The sequence below is a fragment of the Oncorhynchus gorbuscha genome, linkage group LG07 (assembly GCF_021184085.1).
Source record: "Oncorhynchus gorbuscha isolate QuinsamMale2020 ecotype Even-year linkage group LG07, OgorEven_v1.0, whole genome shotgun sequence".
NCBI classification, from domain to species: domain Eukaryota; kingdom Metazoa; phylum Chordata; class Actinopteri; order Salmoniformes; family Salmonidae; genus Oncorhynchus; species Oncorhynchus gorbuscha.
This window is the reverse complement of record NC_060179.1, coordinates 77,048,978-77,062,666: the sequence shown is the minus strand read 5'-3', so window position 1 is coordinate 77,062,666 and position 13,689 is coordinate 77,048,978. Positions and strand designations below refer to the sequence as shown.

At 42.1% G+C, this 13,689-nt stretch overlaps 2 protein-coding genes across 8 annotated transcripts in view; both read left to right on the top strand.

The window, feature by feature from the left end:
• The window catches only part of LOC124040388 (cytohesin-1-like), a 34,933-nt gene extending 22,597 nt beyond the window's left edge, over nt 1-12,336 (top strand). For 3 of the 7 annotated variants that reach the window (XM_046357539.1, XM_046357534.1, XM_046357535.1), the window contains 11 exons: nt 1,141-1,205; nt 6,230-6,296; nt 6,401-6,519; nt 7,275-7,355; nt 7,509-7,621; nt 7,711-7,859; nt 8,921-9,033; nt 10,371-10,449; nt 10,532-10,603; nt 10,717-10,871; nt 11,175-12,336. In XM_046357539.1, coding sequence (XP_046213495.1) covers nt 6,237-6,296; nt 6,401-6,519; nt 7,275-7,355; nt 7,509-7,621; nt 7,711-7,859; nt 8,921-9,033; nt 10,371-10,449; nt 10,532-10,603; nt 10,717-10,871; nt 11,175-11,253 — 1,020 coding nt within the window. In that variant the 5' untranslated portion in view covers nt 1,141-1,205; nt 6,230-6,236 and the 3' untranslated portion in view covers nt 11,254-12,336. The remainder of the gene's footprint in view (nt 1-1,140; nt 1,206-6,229; nt 6,297-6,400; nt 6,520-7,274; nt 7,356-7,508; nt 7,622-7,710; nt 7,860-8,920; nt 9,034-10,370; nt 10,450-10,531; nt 10,604-10,716; nt 10,872-11,174) is intronic. The other 4 variants (XM_046357538.1, XM_046357537.1, XM_046357536.1 and 1 more) reach the window with 2 other exon arrangements.
• Nucleotides 12,337-12,501: 165 nt separating this feature from the next.
• Nucleotides 12,502-13,689, top strand: part of LOC124040385 (dynein axonemal heavy chain 17-like) — a 79,087-nt gene continuing 77,899 nt past the window's right edge. Inside the window, 1 exon segment of the mRNA XM_046357531.1 lies at nt 12,502-13,136. Coding sequence (XP_046213487.1) covers nt 12,798-13,136 — 339 coding nt within the window. The 5' untranslated portion in view covers nt 12,502-12,797.

The following is a 13,689-nucleotide window of genomic DNA, read 5'->3' as shown; positions in this document are numbered from 1 at the left end:
ACACAGGTGGATTGTATTTATCATCATTAGTCATTTAGGTCAACATTGGATCATTCAGAGATCCTCAATGAACTTCTGGAGAGAGTTTGCTGCACTGAAAGTAAAGGGGCTGAATAATTTTGCACGCCCAATTTTTTTTAGGCTTTGATTTGTTAAAGTTTGAAATATCCAATAAATGTCGTTCCACTTCATGATTGTGTCCCACTTGTTGTTGATTCTTCACAAAAAATACAGTTTTATATCTTTGTTTGAAGCCTGAAATGTGGCAATAGGTCGCCAAGTTCAAGGGGGCCGAATACTTTTGCAAGGCACTGTACATACGCACATGTCTGGATCTGAATGCGAGAGTATGTGCTGCTCTCTGCACGTACACGGCTTTGAGGATTAGGAGAGTATGAGAAACAAGCCACACTACCAACCCCCAATACACACATCCCCCTCTGCCCAGTGCTGTTGTGTAAAGAGATTGATTGAGTTCATTAGTGGGTTTGACTGCCTCCCCCTTTGTTTCATCTCTCTGTTTCTGTGTCTTTGATCTTAGCGGCTCTGATTAGCCAATCAGGGGCTTAGATTTTGACCTGCCCCCTCCTAACCTGACCCTGAAAGGGAGAGCGAGAGTACATATGAAAGAGAGAGAAAAAATATGTTAAACTGGTGTCAAGGGCAAAGAAGGCAGGGGATTGTAGATCTGGGTCAGGTGAAGAGAGGGTGGCGGGAGGGAGGGTTGGTCTGGTTTGACCCCCAGCTAGCAGAAGGTGCACCAGTTACTTGTGGGGGACCATCTGTAGAAGATTCACCCACTTTGCACACAACCCATAGGACTGCCTAGACGTAACATCTCTTACACAACATATCAACATACCTGTGTGTCTCCTGTCAGAACGCTGGAAACGTCCTTGTTCAGAAGCAGATATTTCCCAGTTGGTGAAATACACCAATTACACTCCCTCTTGCCTTTTTTCCTCCCTCCCTTTTAGTGCCTTGGGTATTAGTATTATCTGAAGCTGGATCAAAGCCGCTCCTTGAGATTGAGGGAGGGTCAGATTTCTCTTGTGTGTGATTAAGTGACTGATCAAATAGATCTAACTGTACCATGCACTCATTCTCGTTCTCTCTCTCTCTCTTACTCACTCCATCTAGAGGCTGAAGGGTGAGATAGCAGAGGTGACAAATGAAATTGACAACCTAGGCATAACCGACGAAAGGTGTGTGTGTTTCCATGTCCTGTTATTGCCTTAGTATTTGATTGTGTGCAACTCTACTGAGTAATGTACTGTATGTACTTTGTGTGGTGATGGTGTTGGGGGAGGGTGTAGACACCATGGTGATGGCGGTGGGTGTTGGGGGAGGGAGTAGAATCATCCTTAGTGAAGTGTCCCCAACCTCTCCACCCACTGACCCATAGTATTGGTAATGATGTGATTGTGTGTGCTTCTCTCATTGAAGACGCTGATGGGTCTGGGACACTGGTCGCCCCAAGGCTACAGACACTTAAATGGGTTAATGGGGCTGTTCATTGCGTGTATGATGTCTTCAGAGAGCATAATATCTCTATATATTATGAGCTCTAAAGACTCTAAAAAGCCTTCGTAAACCATTCATAACGCTTTTATACACCTTATAGATATACCCTTTCTACATTTTATAGGGCATAGACACTGAGTGTACAAAACATTAGGAACACTTTCACTTGGTCAGTCTATGATTCCTTCTTGATGTCACTTGTTAAATCCACTTCAATCAGTGTCGATTAAGGGGAGGAGACCGGTAAAAAAAAATATTTATAAAAAAAGCCTTGAGACATGGATTGTGTGGGTGTGCGTGTGCCATTGAGGGTGAATGGGCAAGACAAAATATTGAAGTGCCTTTTTGAACGGAGTATGGTAGTAGGTGCAATTTGCACCGGTTTGTGTGCGTCTTAGAACTGCAACACTGCTGGGTTTTTCACGCTCAACAGTTTCCCGTGTGGATCGTGAATTGTCCACCACCCAAAGGACATCCAGTCAACTTGACATGGGAAGCATTGGAATCAACATGGGCAGCATCCCTGTGCATCCTTGTGGAATGCTTTTGTCACCTTGTAGAGTCCATGCCCTGAAGAATTGAGGACAAGGGGGGGGGGGGTGTACGCGTGACTCAATATTAGGAAGGTGTCTTTAATGTTTTGTACACACTCAGTCCTTTTGTACATTTTATAGGGCATTTACACTAAAGTGTGTATAAAAGCTTTGTAAACAATTCATAAAGGTTTTTAAAACAGTTTACAAAGGCGTTACAATGTTCTAAAGGCCTAGTGCTGAGCGATTCAGTTCTTTTTGAAGTCTGTTTGGTTCGATTATTAATAAATCACAAATTTCTATTTTTGGTTCCGATCATTTCAAAACAACAACATTTTGATGCGTTATGTGGGTTGAATGCTTCAACAACCCATAATAAAAACAATTTCATAAAAGCCCATGATGGTAGTGCCTGCTCATGAATGTTTTACCTAGCAGGCGTAAAAGAAACCCAGACCAGACAAGTAACAGCACAATGGAGTATGATCATTGTCGTTCGTTTAGTGCACAACGGGTGATAATTATGTAGAACATTGGCCTTTTGGAAACTACATCTCACAGTTCGGACATGAGAATTACTCTAGAGAAACTACGGCGCATTGAGTTCACAATAAAAAAATAAAAAATGCAATTCTAATAATTGAACTGACTTCGGTCAATTAGTTGTTTAAAAACAACTAGAAATAACCTACATTTCTGTTGATCGCTCAGCAATACAAAGGCCATTTGAGTTGTTTTCGAAGGCTCTATGCAGGCGTTATACTGACTTCAAGTGGAACTGACAGCGTTTTAACTACTTTGCAGATATTATACAATCATATCAGTCAAAAATATAACATTCCCAGTTTGTTAAAAAAAAACTTTATAAGAGTTTTAAAAAAATAGGTTCTATTTGACTCAAAATCCCATGATTTACACTAAGGCATTTTTGGAGAATAGATGGATGCAGTTCAATGCATGATGAATATAATTTTACAATACATTTCTTGGTAGTCCCCCAAAAAATACTGAATTTGAACAACTAGTTGGCATAGTTTGTAAATTCACTCTGCCTATCTACTCTGAATAATTTCAGAGCACCCTCGTCTGAGTCTGCCAGAGTGCAGACTAACTGAGGAATTTAAGAACGCGCGACACCAGCTGAATATGACCGATGTCAGTAAATTTGGGCAAAAAAAAGGTAAATTGTAGCAATAAGTGGTAAATGCAATTTTCGTAGATATGGGCTCTCTGTCCCACCTCGCAGGGCAAACAGAGAACTAACTTGTTCTTGACAAAGATATTATAAATATACTCTGACAGAAAAAGTTCCTGCTTCCGAGCCGGCCTGTCAGAGTATAGGCTGGGTGAGTCTAAACCACGCCCAGTCTATCGTTGATTGTTGTCGTACGAGCTGGTACCAGTGCCCGGCGCTCCAGTTGATAGATAGATGTAACTTGCTGTGTCGAGTATATATGCGCTCATTCCCTAGATACCGTTATCACATATCTGGTTTCTGTTATTGTTAAGTTTGAGTTCTAACAAAAAACAGTCTGTGGTTTGCTACACTACGTTCTGTATGTGTCCGTTTTCATGTTATTCTGTATTTTTCCATCATGAGAAAGGCCCATGGCCCTGAAACTGTTAACAATGGTTCAAGTCAGCTATGTTGCATAACACCTACATACATCCACACAAGCCAACAGCAGATCATATTCAATCACATATATGGTAACGGGCTATAGTGCATAACACAGAATCCTCACAGTTGTCAGTCAAATGTATTTGGCATTGATCAATAGTCAGGCAGGCAATTTCCCATTCAAACGTGGGTTTGGACAATCATACATAGGTAGGCAAGCTGCCGAAGGACGAGCAGGCTACTATTCCCCATCGTTTATCAGTGCAACTAGCTGAACATGTTTGAGAGGGTTTTTCTAATGTCCCCTAGCATTAGTTGTTAATGGGCATAAGTGAGGGAGAGAACTTACATTTGGGAACTTTACAGTCCTATTGATCAAACAACCATGTAAAAAGTAAGAGGACTCTTGTGATATTACACTGAACAAAAATAAAAATATAAATGCAACATGCAACAATTTCAAAGATTTTACTTCGTTACAGTTCATATAAGAAAAATCTGTCAATTGAAATAAATAAATTGGGCCCTAATCATCTATGGATTTCACATGACTGGGAATACAGATATGCATCTGCTAGTCACAGATACCTTAAAAACAAGGTACTATAGGGGTGTGGATCAGAAAACCAGTTAGTATCTGGTGTGACCACCACTTGCCTCATGCAGCTCGACACATCTCCTTTGCATAGAATTGATTCAACGGATGTGCGAAGTTACTGGATATGGGTGGGAACTGGAACAAGCTGTCGTACATGTCGATACAGAGCATCCTAAACAACCTCAATGGGTGACGTCTGGTGCCATGCAGGCCATGGAAGAACTGGGACATTTTCAGCTTCAAGGAATTGTATACAGATCCTTGTGCCATTTTGTTTTTCTGTGTGACCAACGTGTTTTTATCATGCTGAGACGTGAGGTGATGGCAGCAGATGAATGGCGGCACGTTAATGAGCCTCAGGATCTCGCCATGGTATCTCTGTGCATTCATTGTCTGTAGCTTATGCCTGCCCATACCATAACCCCACCGTCACCATCTCTGACATCAGCAAACCACTTGCCCACACGGCGCCATACACGCTACCATACACGCTATCTGCCCCGTACAGTTGAAACCGGGATTCATCTGTGAAGAGCTCTCTCTACCGCACCTGCTGTCTCGAACTCTGAATGATCGGCTATGAAAAGCCAACTAACACTGACCTGTTGCACCCTCTACAACCACTGTGATTATTATCATTTATGAACATTTGAACATCTTGGCCATGTACTGTTATAATCTTCACCCGGCACAGCCAGAAGAGGACTGGCCACCCCTCAGAGCCTGGTTCCTCTCTACGTTTCTTCCTAGGTTCCTGCCTTTCTAGAGAGTTTTTTCCTAGTCACTGTGCTTCTAAATCTGCATCGCTTTCTGTTTGGCGTTTTAGGCTGGGTTTCTGTAAGCACTTTGTGACATCAGTTGACGTGGGAAGGGCTATAGAAATACATTTGATTTGTCTTCTCCAGCGTGCCAGTGGCCATCGTCGGTGAGCACGCAGATGAGATTCCCTGAGACGTTTCTGACAGTTTGTACAGAAATTATTTGGTTGTGCAAGGAACAGTGTCATGGGGTGGGTGTTTAACCATGCTGGCATGGTTACATGTTGTGAGGCTGGTTGGACATACTGCCAAATTCTCTAAAAAGATGTTGGAGGCTGTTTATGGTAGAGAAATGAACATTAAATTCCCTGGCAACAGCTCTGGTGGACATTCCTGCAGTCTTCATGCCAATTGCACGCGCCATAAACAATTGACATCTGTGACAACTGCACATTTGAGAGAGGCCATTTATTGTCCCCGCACAAGGTGCACCTGTGTAATGATCATGCTGTTTAATCATACTTCTTTATATGCCATACCTGTCAGGTGGATGGATTATCTTGGCAATGGAGAAATACTAACTAACAGGGATGCAAACAAATGTGTGCACAACATTTCTGAGAAATAAGCTTTTTGAGGGTGTGAAACATTTTCTGGGATCTTTTATTTCAGCTAAAGTGGGACAAACTTTACATGTTGAGTTTTTATATTTTCGTTCAGTGTACATATTTGCAGTAATCCGTTTTGGTTATTTTGTGGCTTTTGGCGAATGCATTGTAATGCGCTGAAGTCAACCTTTTGCTACTGCCTGTTAACACACAGTCCAGTTCAAAGTGAATGATTGCAGGCCCGTATGACAAATGGCTTGTTTGCATAAAGGCCTAGTGTAGAACTGATTGGACTCCGGTCCTGGATGAGACAGATGGTTTTATTACCTGCAGTGTCTAATTGTCCAACCCACGGCTACTTTCCCACTCTATATTGCTATAGAATTTTCACAAATGCCTTACTATACGTCATTCCCAAACATTCAAAACTATTATGGAAACGTGAAACTCACCATATTTAAGCACTTGCTTGTCAGAAAATGTAAAAAAAAGTGTCATTCTTGCAGGGGGTATATGTGAACAGATTTGAATAAAATGTCATGTTACTAAAACACTCAGTTCCACCTTAATGACTGTTGTGTCTGTAGGAAAAGCATGCAGAGAAACAAGCAGGTGTCCATGGGGTGCAAGAAGTTCAACATGGACCCAAAGAAGGTGAAGCCCAATCGTAAACCAGCCTCTATCACCCACTCTGTTCTGTGATTGGTGCTCTGGCTGTGGTTCTGTGTTCTGATTTGGCTGTGTGTACCATCAATCAGGGGATCCGGTTTTTGATTGACAGCGGTCTGCTGAAGAACACCAGTGATGACATCGCCCAGTTCCTCTATAAAGGGGAGGGGCTAAACAAGACCGCCATCGGAGACTATCTGGGGGAGAGGTGAGAAACGGGAGAGTAAAAAAAGAGCGAGAGTGTGGGAGAGACATTGAAAGAGATTGCTGGATGAGCTATTAAGTGGGTTAATGCAGGGATTCCCAAACTCGTTCCTGTTTTTTTGCCCTAGCACTACTCAGCTGACTCAAATAATCAAAGCTTGATGATGAGTTGGTTATTTGTATCAAATCTAACTTTTATTTGTCACATGCTTCGAATACAACCAGTCTGGACCTTACCGTGAAATTCTTACTTACAAGCCCTTAACCAACAGTGCAGTTCCTGAAGAGTTAAGAAAATATTTAGCAAGAAACAGCTGTGTAGTGCTAGGGTAAAAAACAAAACTGGCACCAAGGGGAGGCTCCAGGACCAAGTTTGGGAAACTCTGGGTTAATGCATTCTCAACTCAGTGATATTGATTTTGCCCATTTCTTTCTGGACACACACACATGTGCTGGCCACAGAGAGGAGGCAAGGATTAGGAGATTATATATTTAATCTATTAGATTATATTTGGGTACGTTTCTGGTTTCATAGCTTTTTTCTGATAAATCTCCTTAACTTACCTAGGTCCTGTTCAGTTGGCAAGAAACATTCGGATATGGAATGAAACATGAAGAAACCGCATTGAACTTGTCCAATAAGAAAAACTACTTTTCGGTTTCAAAACGTTTAGCTACAGTATTCCCTACTGAACGCAACGCTGATCTAGTCACTTTTATGACCATACACCTGAATACTGTTTGTATGTGTTTCTGTAGAGAGGATTTCAATCTTGAGGTTCTACAAGCCTTTGTGGAGCTGCATGAGTTTACTGACCTTAACCTGGTCCAGGCCCTCAGGTAACACATACACATATGCACACACACACACACACACACACACACACACACACACACACACACACACACACACACACACACACACACACACACACACACACACACACACACACACACACACACACTCTTATGTTTGCATGTCCTCTCCCCCAGGCAGTTCCTGTGGAGTTTCCGGTTGCCAGGTGAAGCCCAGAAGATTGATCGCATGATGGAGGCGTTTGCCCAGAGATACTGTCACTGTAACCCTGGCGTCTTCCAGCACAGCGGTATAGAAAGGCCACCGCACACACACACTTGCATGCACGCACGCTCACACACATACACACTAACTTCCCCGTCCATCTCTGTGTTCCAGATACGTGTTATGTGTTGTCGTTTGCTGTGATCATGCTGAACACCAGTCTCCATAACCCCAATGTGAAGGACAAACCCTCCCACCAGAGATTCACCACCATGAACAGAGGAATCAACGATGGCGGAGACTTACCTGAGGATCTACTCAAGGTATCTATCAATCTGTGTCCCTCCCCCATCACTCTCTCCATCCCTCTGTTGTTCTACCAAGCTCTCTCTATTCCTTTTCCTTTTTCTTTACCTGTCCCTCCCTCTATCCATAGTATACTAGGATTGGCTGAGGACCTGAGCCCTATACTATGTATGTGGTTTGAGGAGTTAGCAAGGTAACTTTGGTCAGTTCTGAGTTCAACTCTGGATAAATGGTACCATGAAAGTCGCTCACCTTTTAGCCAGGTCAATTTCTATGGCAACGAATCCTTCAGAACTAACCTGCTCCCGGGCGGGTTAGGGACTAAGAGCGTTAGTTATCTGCTTTTGGCTAGATGCATCTGTGTGGTTCACCTGTGCATCATCTATTAGCAGAATTACTGTCTTACCTCAATTAACCACGAAATCCCTAGTTTGAAAGCGACTGTTTTCTTGAAGCTGTGCCGTGCCATTTTCCCTGCATTTCCCCACACGTGGGTGGCCCCCTAGCAATTAGAGTTCTAGCCAATGAGCTTCAGCCCCTTGTATTTCCAGAGACAGCTTTTGGTGCTACTTACAGAACTACGGGCTAAAAAGTATACAAAAGTACTGGGGCATCTATTTTTAATACTTTTATTTAATAAAAAATGGCGCTCATGATAAGCACACCAAAGACAGCATTAACGATACGTAATAAAAGAGACTGCTCTTCAACAAGCCTATATCACACTGAATTTGCTAGATGACTTTTCTTTCATTTTGATTTCGACACAAATGAAAATGTGACATTGACTCGCCCATGGATTGATGTTTCAGCATTGTCTCAATGAAGAGTTTGGCTTTCGACTAGCCACTTGTGACATGCACGCACAGTTACAAGCCTGCTAGAGTTAACGGCGTCGTAGTACGGATAAAGCCTGAGCTGAAATGTGACGCTAACTGAAGCTGGTTAACTTTAGAAAACCCTGAGTAGATCTCGCTTCAATTGTAGTTTACCCCCATTCTGTGTTTGCATCAAACGTCTTATGATCTCTTTCTCGCCCTCTCGCTCTCTTTCTTTCCATTCCCTTCTCTCTTTGTAGAACCTGTATGAGAGTATAAAGAACGAACCCTTTAAGATCCCAGAGGATGATGGGAACGACCTCACACACACTTTCTTCAACCCCGATCGGGAGGGCTGGCTACTCAAACTAGGTAAGTGTCAACTTTGCGGTTTACATTAAGTGGAGAACAGGACAGCCAGTTTTATTGATGTTGCCACTGCTCTCTGGTGGACAGATGCAGACCTACACTCTCCAGTTTGGTCTTCTCAGTCATACATATATTGAACAAAGATATAATGCAACATGTAAAGCAGGGGTACTCAACTCTTACCCTACGAGGTCCGGAGCCTGCTGGTCCTACCTGATAATTAATTGCACACACCTGGTGTCCCAGGTCTAAATCAGTCCCTAATTAGAGGGGAATAATTAAAAAATAAAGGGGAACTGTCTTTGAGGTCCAGAGTTGAGTTTGAGGGATGTATAAAGTGTTGAGAAAACAAATCCCATAAATGTTCCATATACACAAAAAGCTTATTTCGCTCAAATGTTGTGTACAAATGTGTTACTATCCCTGTTAGTGAGCATTTCTCCTTTGCCAAGATAATCCATCCACCAGACAGGTGTGGCATGTAAAGAAGCTGATTAAACAGTGTGTAACAGCAATTAAACAGTGTGTAACAGCAATTAAACAGTGTGTAACAGCAATTAAACGCCAGCAAGGACCTCCACATCCGGCTTCTTCACCTTGTGATTGTCTGAGACCAGCCACCCGGACAGCTGATGAACTGAGGAGTATTTATGTCTGTAATAAAGCCCTTTTGTGGAGAGAAACTCCTACTGATTGGCTGGTCCTGGCCCACCCAGGGCTGCGCCCATATATGAACTGTAAAATCGTTGAAATTGTTGCATGTTGCGTCTTGATATTTTTGTTCAGTGTAGAATAGAGCCTAATTATGGTATAAAATTAGTAGAAATATTAATGGCGTTTCTTTTGTCTTTTTTCTTCATTTGTTTTGTTTGGGTGATTTTGGTCTCCAGGAGGTATGTAAATGTATATGTCTGGATTGTAAACGTTACCCTCCCCAGCCTGTATGTGCTTTGCTTCAGGATGCTGCTTCCCTATTACCCACCGCTTCATTATAAAGAATGAAATGGTGTTTAATTGTTGGCCAGATGTGATTTATCTGCTCTGTGTTACTCATGCTGTGAGGTCTAAAGTTATCAACCTCTAAACGCAAACAACCTTTAAACGTAACCCTACCATCCAATCAACGTGCCATCTAATGCATTGTTTTATGGTCGACTTTGTTGTCGTCATGATGTGCCTTCTGAGAAGCATGACTGCATTAAAGATGACCTGGAACACGCCCATAGGCTCCTGCCTGGTACTGGCTGATGTCTGTGCTGCAGTCTGTCTGGAGTGCCTAGGGGCAACTTTAATCTTTGCATTTAGCTTCTATGAATCCTGATTGAACTGACCTTTAACCCCAGGAGGACGTGTGAAGACGTGGAAGAGACGATGGTTCATCCTCACAGACAACTGCCTGTACTACTTTGAGTACACTACTGTGAGTTTTTCTTTTTCTGTCATGCTTTTTCTCCATTGCTTTCTTTGTATCAATTATGAGCTATAGCCTCCTCTCCCTCCAGGATAAGGAGCCTAGGGGTATCATTCCTCTGGAGAATCTTAGTATTAGAGAGGTGGACGACTCTAAGAAACCAGTAAGTTACTCTCTCTCCCTCTCTTTTCCTGTGCTCGTTCTCCTGCCATTCTCCCTGTTTCCTTTTAGAAGCCTCTGTCACACCTCCCCCCCTTCTCTCTCGCTCTCTCTCAGAACTGTTTTGAGCTGTTCATCCCGGACCGCAGGGATCAGGTGATCAAGGCGTGTAAGACCGAGGCGGACGGACGCGTTGTCGAGGGCAACCACACCTTCTATCGAATCTCTGCCCCCACAGCTGAGGAGAAGGAAGAATGGATCACCAGCATCAAGTGAGATCTTGGCTGTCCAAATAACCTCTTCTTCTTTCTGAAGTGTACACACATTCACTACTCCGCACAAGTTTTTAAAAGCATTGGATTGGTGTAGACATGGGCTAGGGGCACTTATACCAGTAATATCCTTTCATATCCATGAAGGAAAGTGAACAAGTGCACACTTTGGGAGAAAGGAGAGATATTTGGGACACAACCCTTCTCTTATTTCCATCCTGTCCTGTTCTTAATATGTACGATCCTGTTCTAGTCCCAAGCCAAATGTAAAATCAATATTGCTCTCCCCCCTCTTCTCTGTAGAAAAGCCATCAGCAGGGACCCCTTCTATGAGATGGTGGCAGCCCGGAAGAAGAAGGTGTCGGCTCTGACTAGCCCATAGAAAGGCCCAGGCTCCAGCACTTCAGCAGGAGCAGCAGACCTCACTCTACTCTATAGCCCAGTGTCTATGGACCTGAACTAAAGGAATTACTAAAGGAACTATAGAATTATGTACATAAGAAAGCAGAATGTCCCCACAATCTGAAAGGTGGAAGCTGTCATCATATTGATTACATGTTGCATTCTTCAGATACACAAACACTGGAGGGGAAGGATTTTGAAGGGGCACGGGTTTAGGATGGAGATCAGGATGCAGAGAGGATTGGACCACCTTCAGCGCCCTCTACAGGAAGTTACATCATGCAATATTTTGCTTTGATATAAAATGAACAGAGAAAGGTGCCATTAACCTCTTTTTACATAAACCTCTTCTCATAGTGCTGTCATTACTACAGAGCATCATCTCTTTCTGAATGGTTCCCATAACAAACCACCACTGTTTCCTCTCTCGCTCTCTCCTTCTCCCCTTCCGGGTCGAGATGATACTTTGTTGTTTTGTTAAATGTTTCCGGGACATTGGCCTGTGTCAGTGATCCGGGGGGTGAGATATGGGAGCTGAGTCTGCACAATAGTTTTTTAAAAATACAGTCGGCCGAAAGCCTTGTTATGCCATCACTGTGTTAGTTCTGCTTTTAATTTAGTTTCTTGTTTTGATACCTCTGTTACTACAACTGCACAGTCATGTGGAAGGAGGTGGTATGGAGGGAGGGGAGAAAGAAATCAAGAAGGGGAGAGGGAAACAAAGGATCGTAATATATCACTACTCAGGTTGAAATATTCTGTCTCTTATTCTGATATTGTGATGAGTACTTTTGCAGAAGCAGTAAGTTTGCAGAGAAGGATCATTTTTATAAAGACTTCACAGTGTTATTATACAGTTGTATGCTGTCTGTTACAAATGTGTTGTCTTTCTTATAAGATGCATTTCTGTCATCAATGAACCCTTTGGAGGGCTGTGTTCTTGTTTTTCATTGACAGATAAGTTAATCAGTCATTTTTGTTCACAATGCACTGTTTATGAAATGTAAATCAAGCTTGAATTATTTGTTTGTTTGTTTATCAATAATACATATAATTTATTGTAGTTTTGTATCATAAAGATTTGTGCCTCTTTATGCCATCATATGTTTGTTTATTTGATTTCAGTTAACCAGATCTCAGATTTAACAAATCTCATGTTAATCTCATATTTGCTTTCTTTGTTTAATATTTGACTTGATACAACTTTAGAGATGTTTTGCCATTGGATTTAACCACACAAGACAAAAATTGGAGACAGCCATAGAGATCCACCTATAGGCACAGCAATGATAGGGTCCACATTCAATAGCTCGAGGCTTTAGCGCTGATTGACAGTCCAAACAAAAACCGTTAGGAATGGGTGAACACTCTGAGCACGAGGAACGTATTTCACATTTGATTACCAACGTTTTGTCAGTTGTAGTTTAGCTTGGTAGCTAACGTTAGCTGGTAAGATTAACGTACACTGAACATTAAGGAATAGCTAGCAAATAGTTGACTGTGGCTGTCAAACTGTATGATAACATGGACGGAGAAGATCAGAGGATCGTGTTTTTACAGAACGTGACTTTAAAGGCGCTAAAGTTGAAACCTGACAAATGGCAGAAGTTTATTGCCGGGGAGGAAACCCGAGCTTTGATCGGCAACTTCATTGAAAAATCCGACATCAATAGCCTTGTTATTTCTCTAAATGCTGCATCCCAACTTGTTTGCAGCCTTGAGTTTCCGCAAACAATTAAAAACAAAGCTGTATATTTTATCAAGAAAGATAAAGAAGTTATTACAAAAGACAATATAAAGAATGTATTTATTGGAGACGTCGCGAATTCCCCAGTGGACGCTACAATCGGCGCAATTGAGGGGGTGAGTAATGTTAGGCCAGGCCGCCTAGCTAGCCCAATGTCAACTAGTCCACAAACTAATGCTTGACTTGGACTGAAATAGGTGCTGGTGTTGGTGCCGAAACCCCCCCTTCGCATTTTTAATTTCTGCGACTTGCTTGCTAGTTGAGATTCCTGCCCTTCACTCTGTTCTCAGTTTAGGCTACATTTCACTGATTTTAGTAGCAGCAATCATTTTTGTCTGCAGTTTTTGGTTTGGCTATTTGTTTCAAGTGTAATGTGGAGGTTTATATTTAACGGTACAGTTGAAGTCGGAAGTTTACATACATTTAGGTTGGAGTCATTAAAACTCGTTTTTTAACCACTCCACAAATTTCTTGTTAACAAACTATAGTTTTGGCAAGTCGGTTAGGACATCATCACACAAGTCATTTTTCCAACAATTGTTTTCAGGTTATTTAATTTATAATTAACTGTATCACAATTCCAGTGGGTCAGAAGTTTACATACACTAAATTGACTGCGCTTTTAAACAGCTTGAAAAATTACAGAAATTATGTCATGACTTTAGAAGC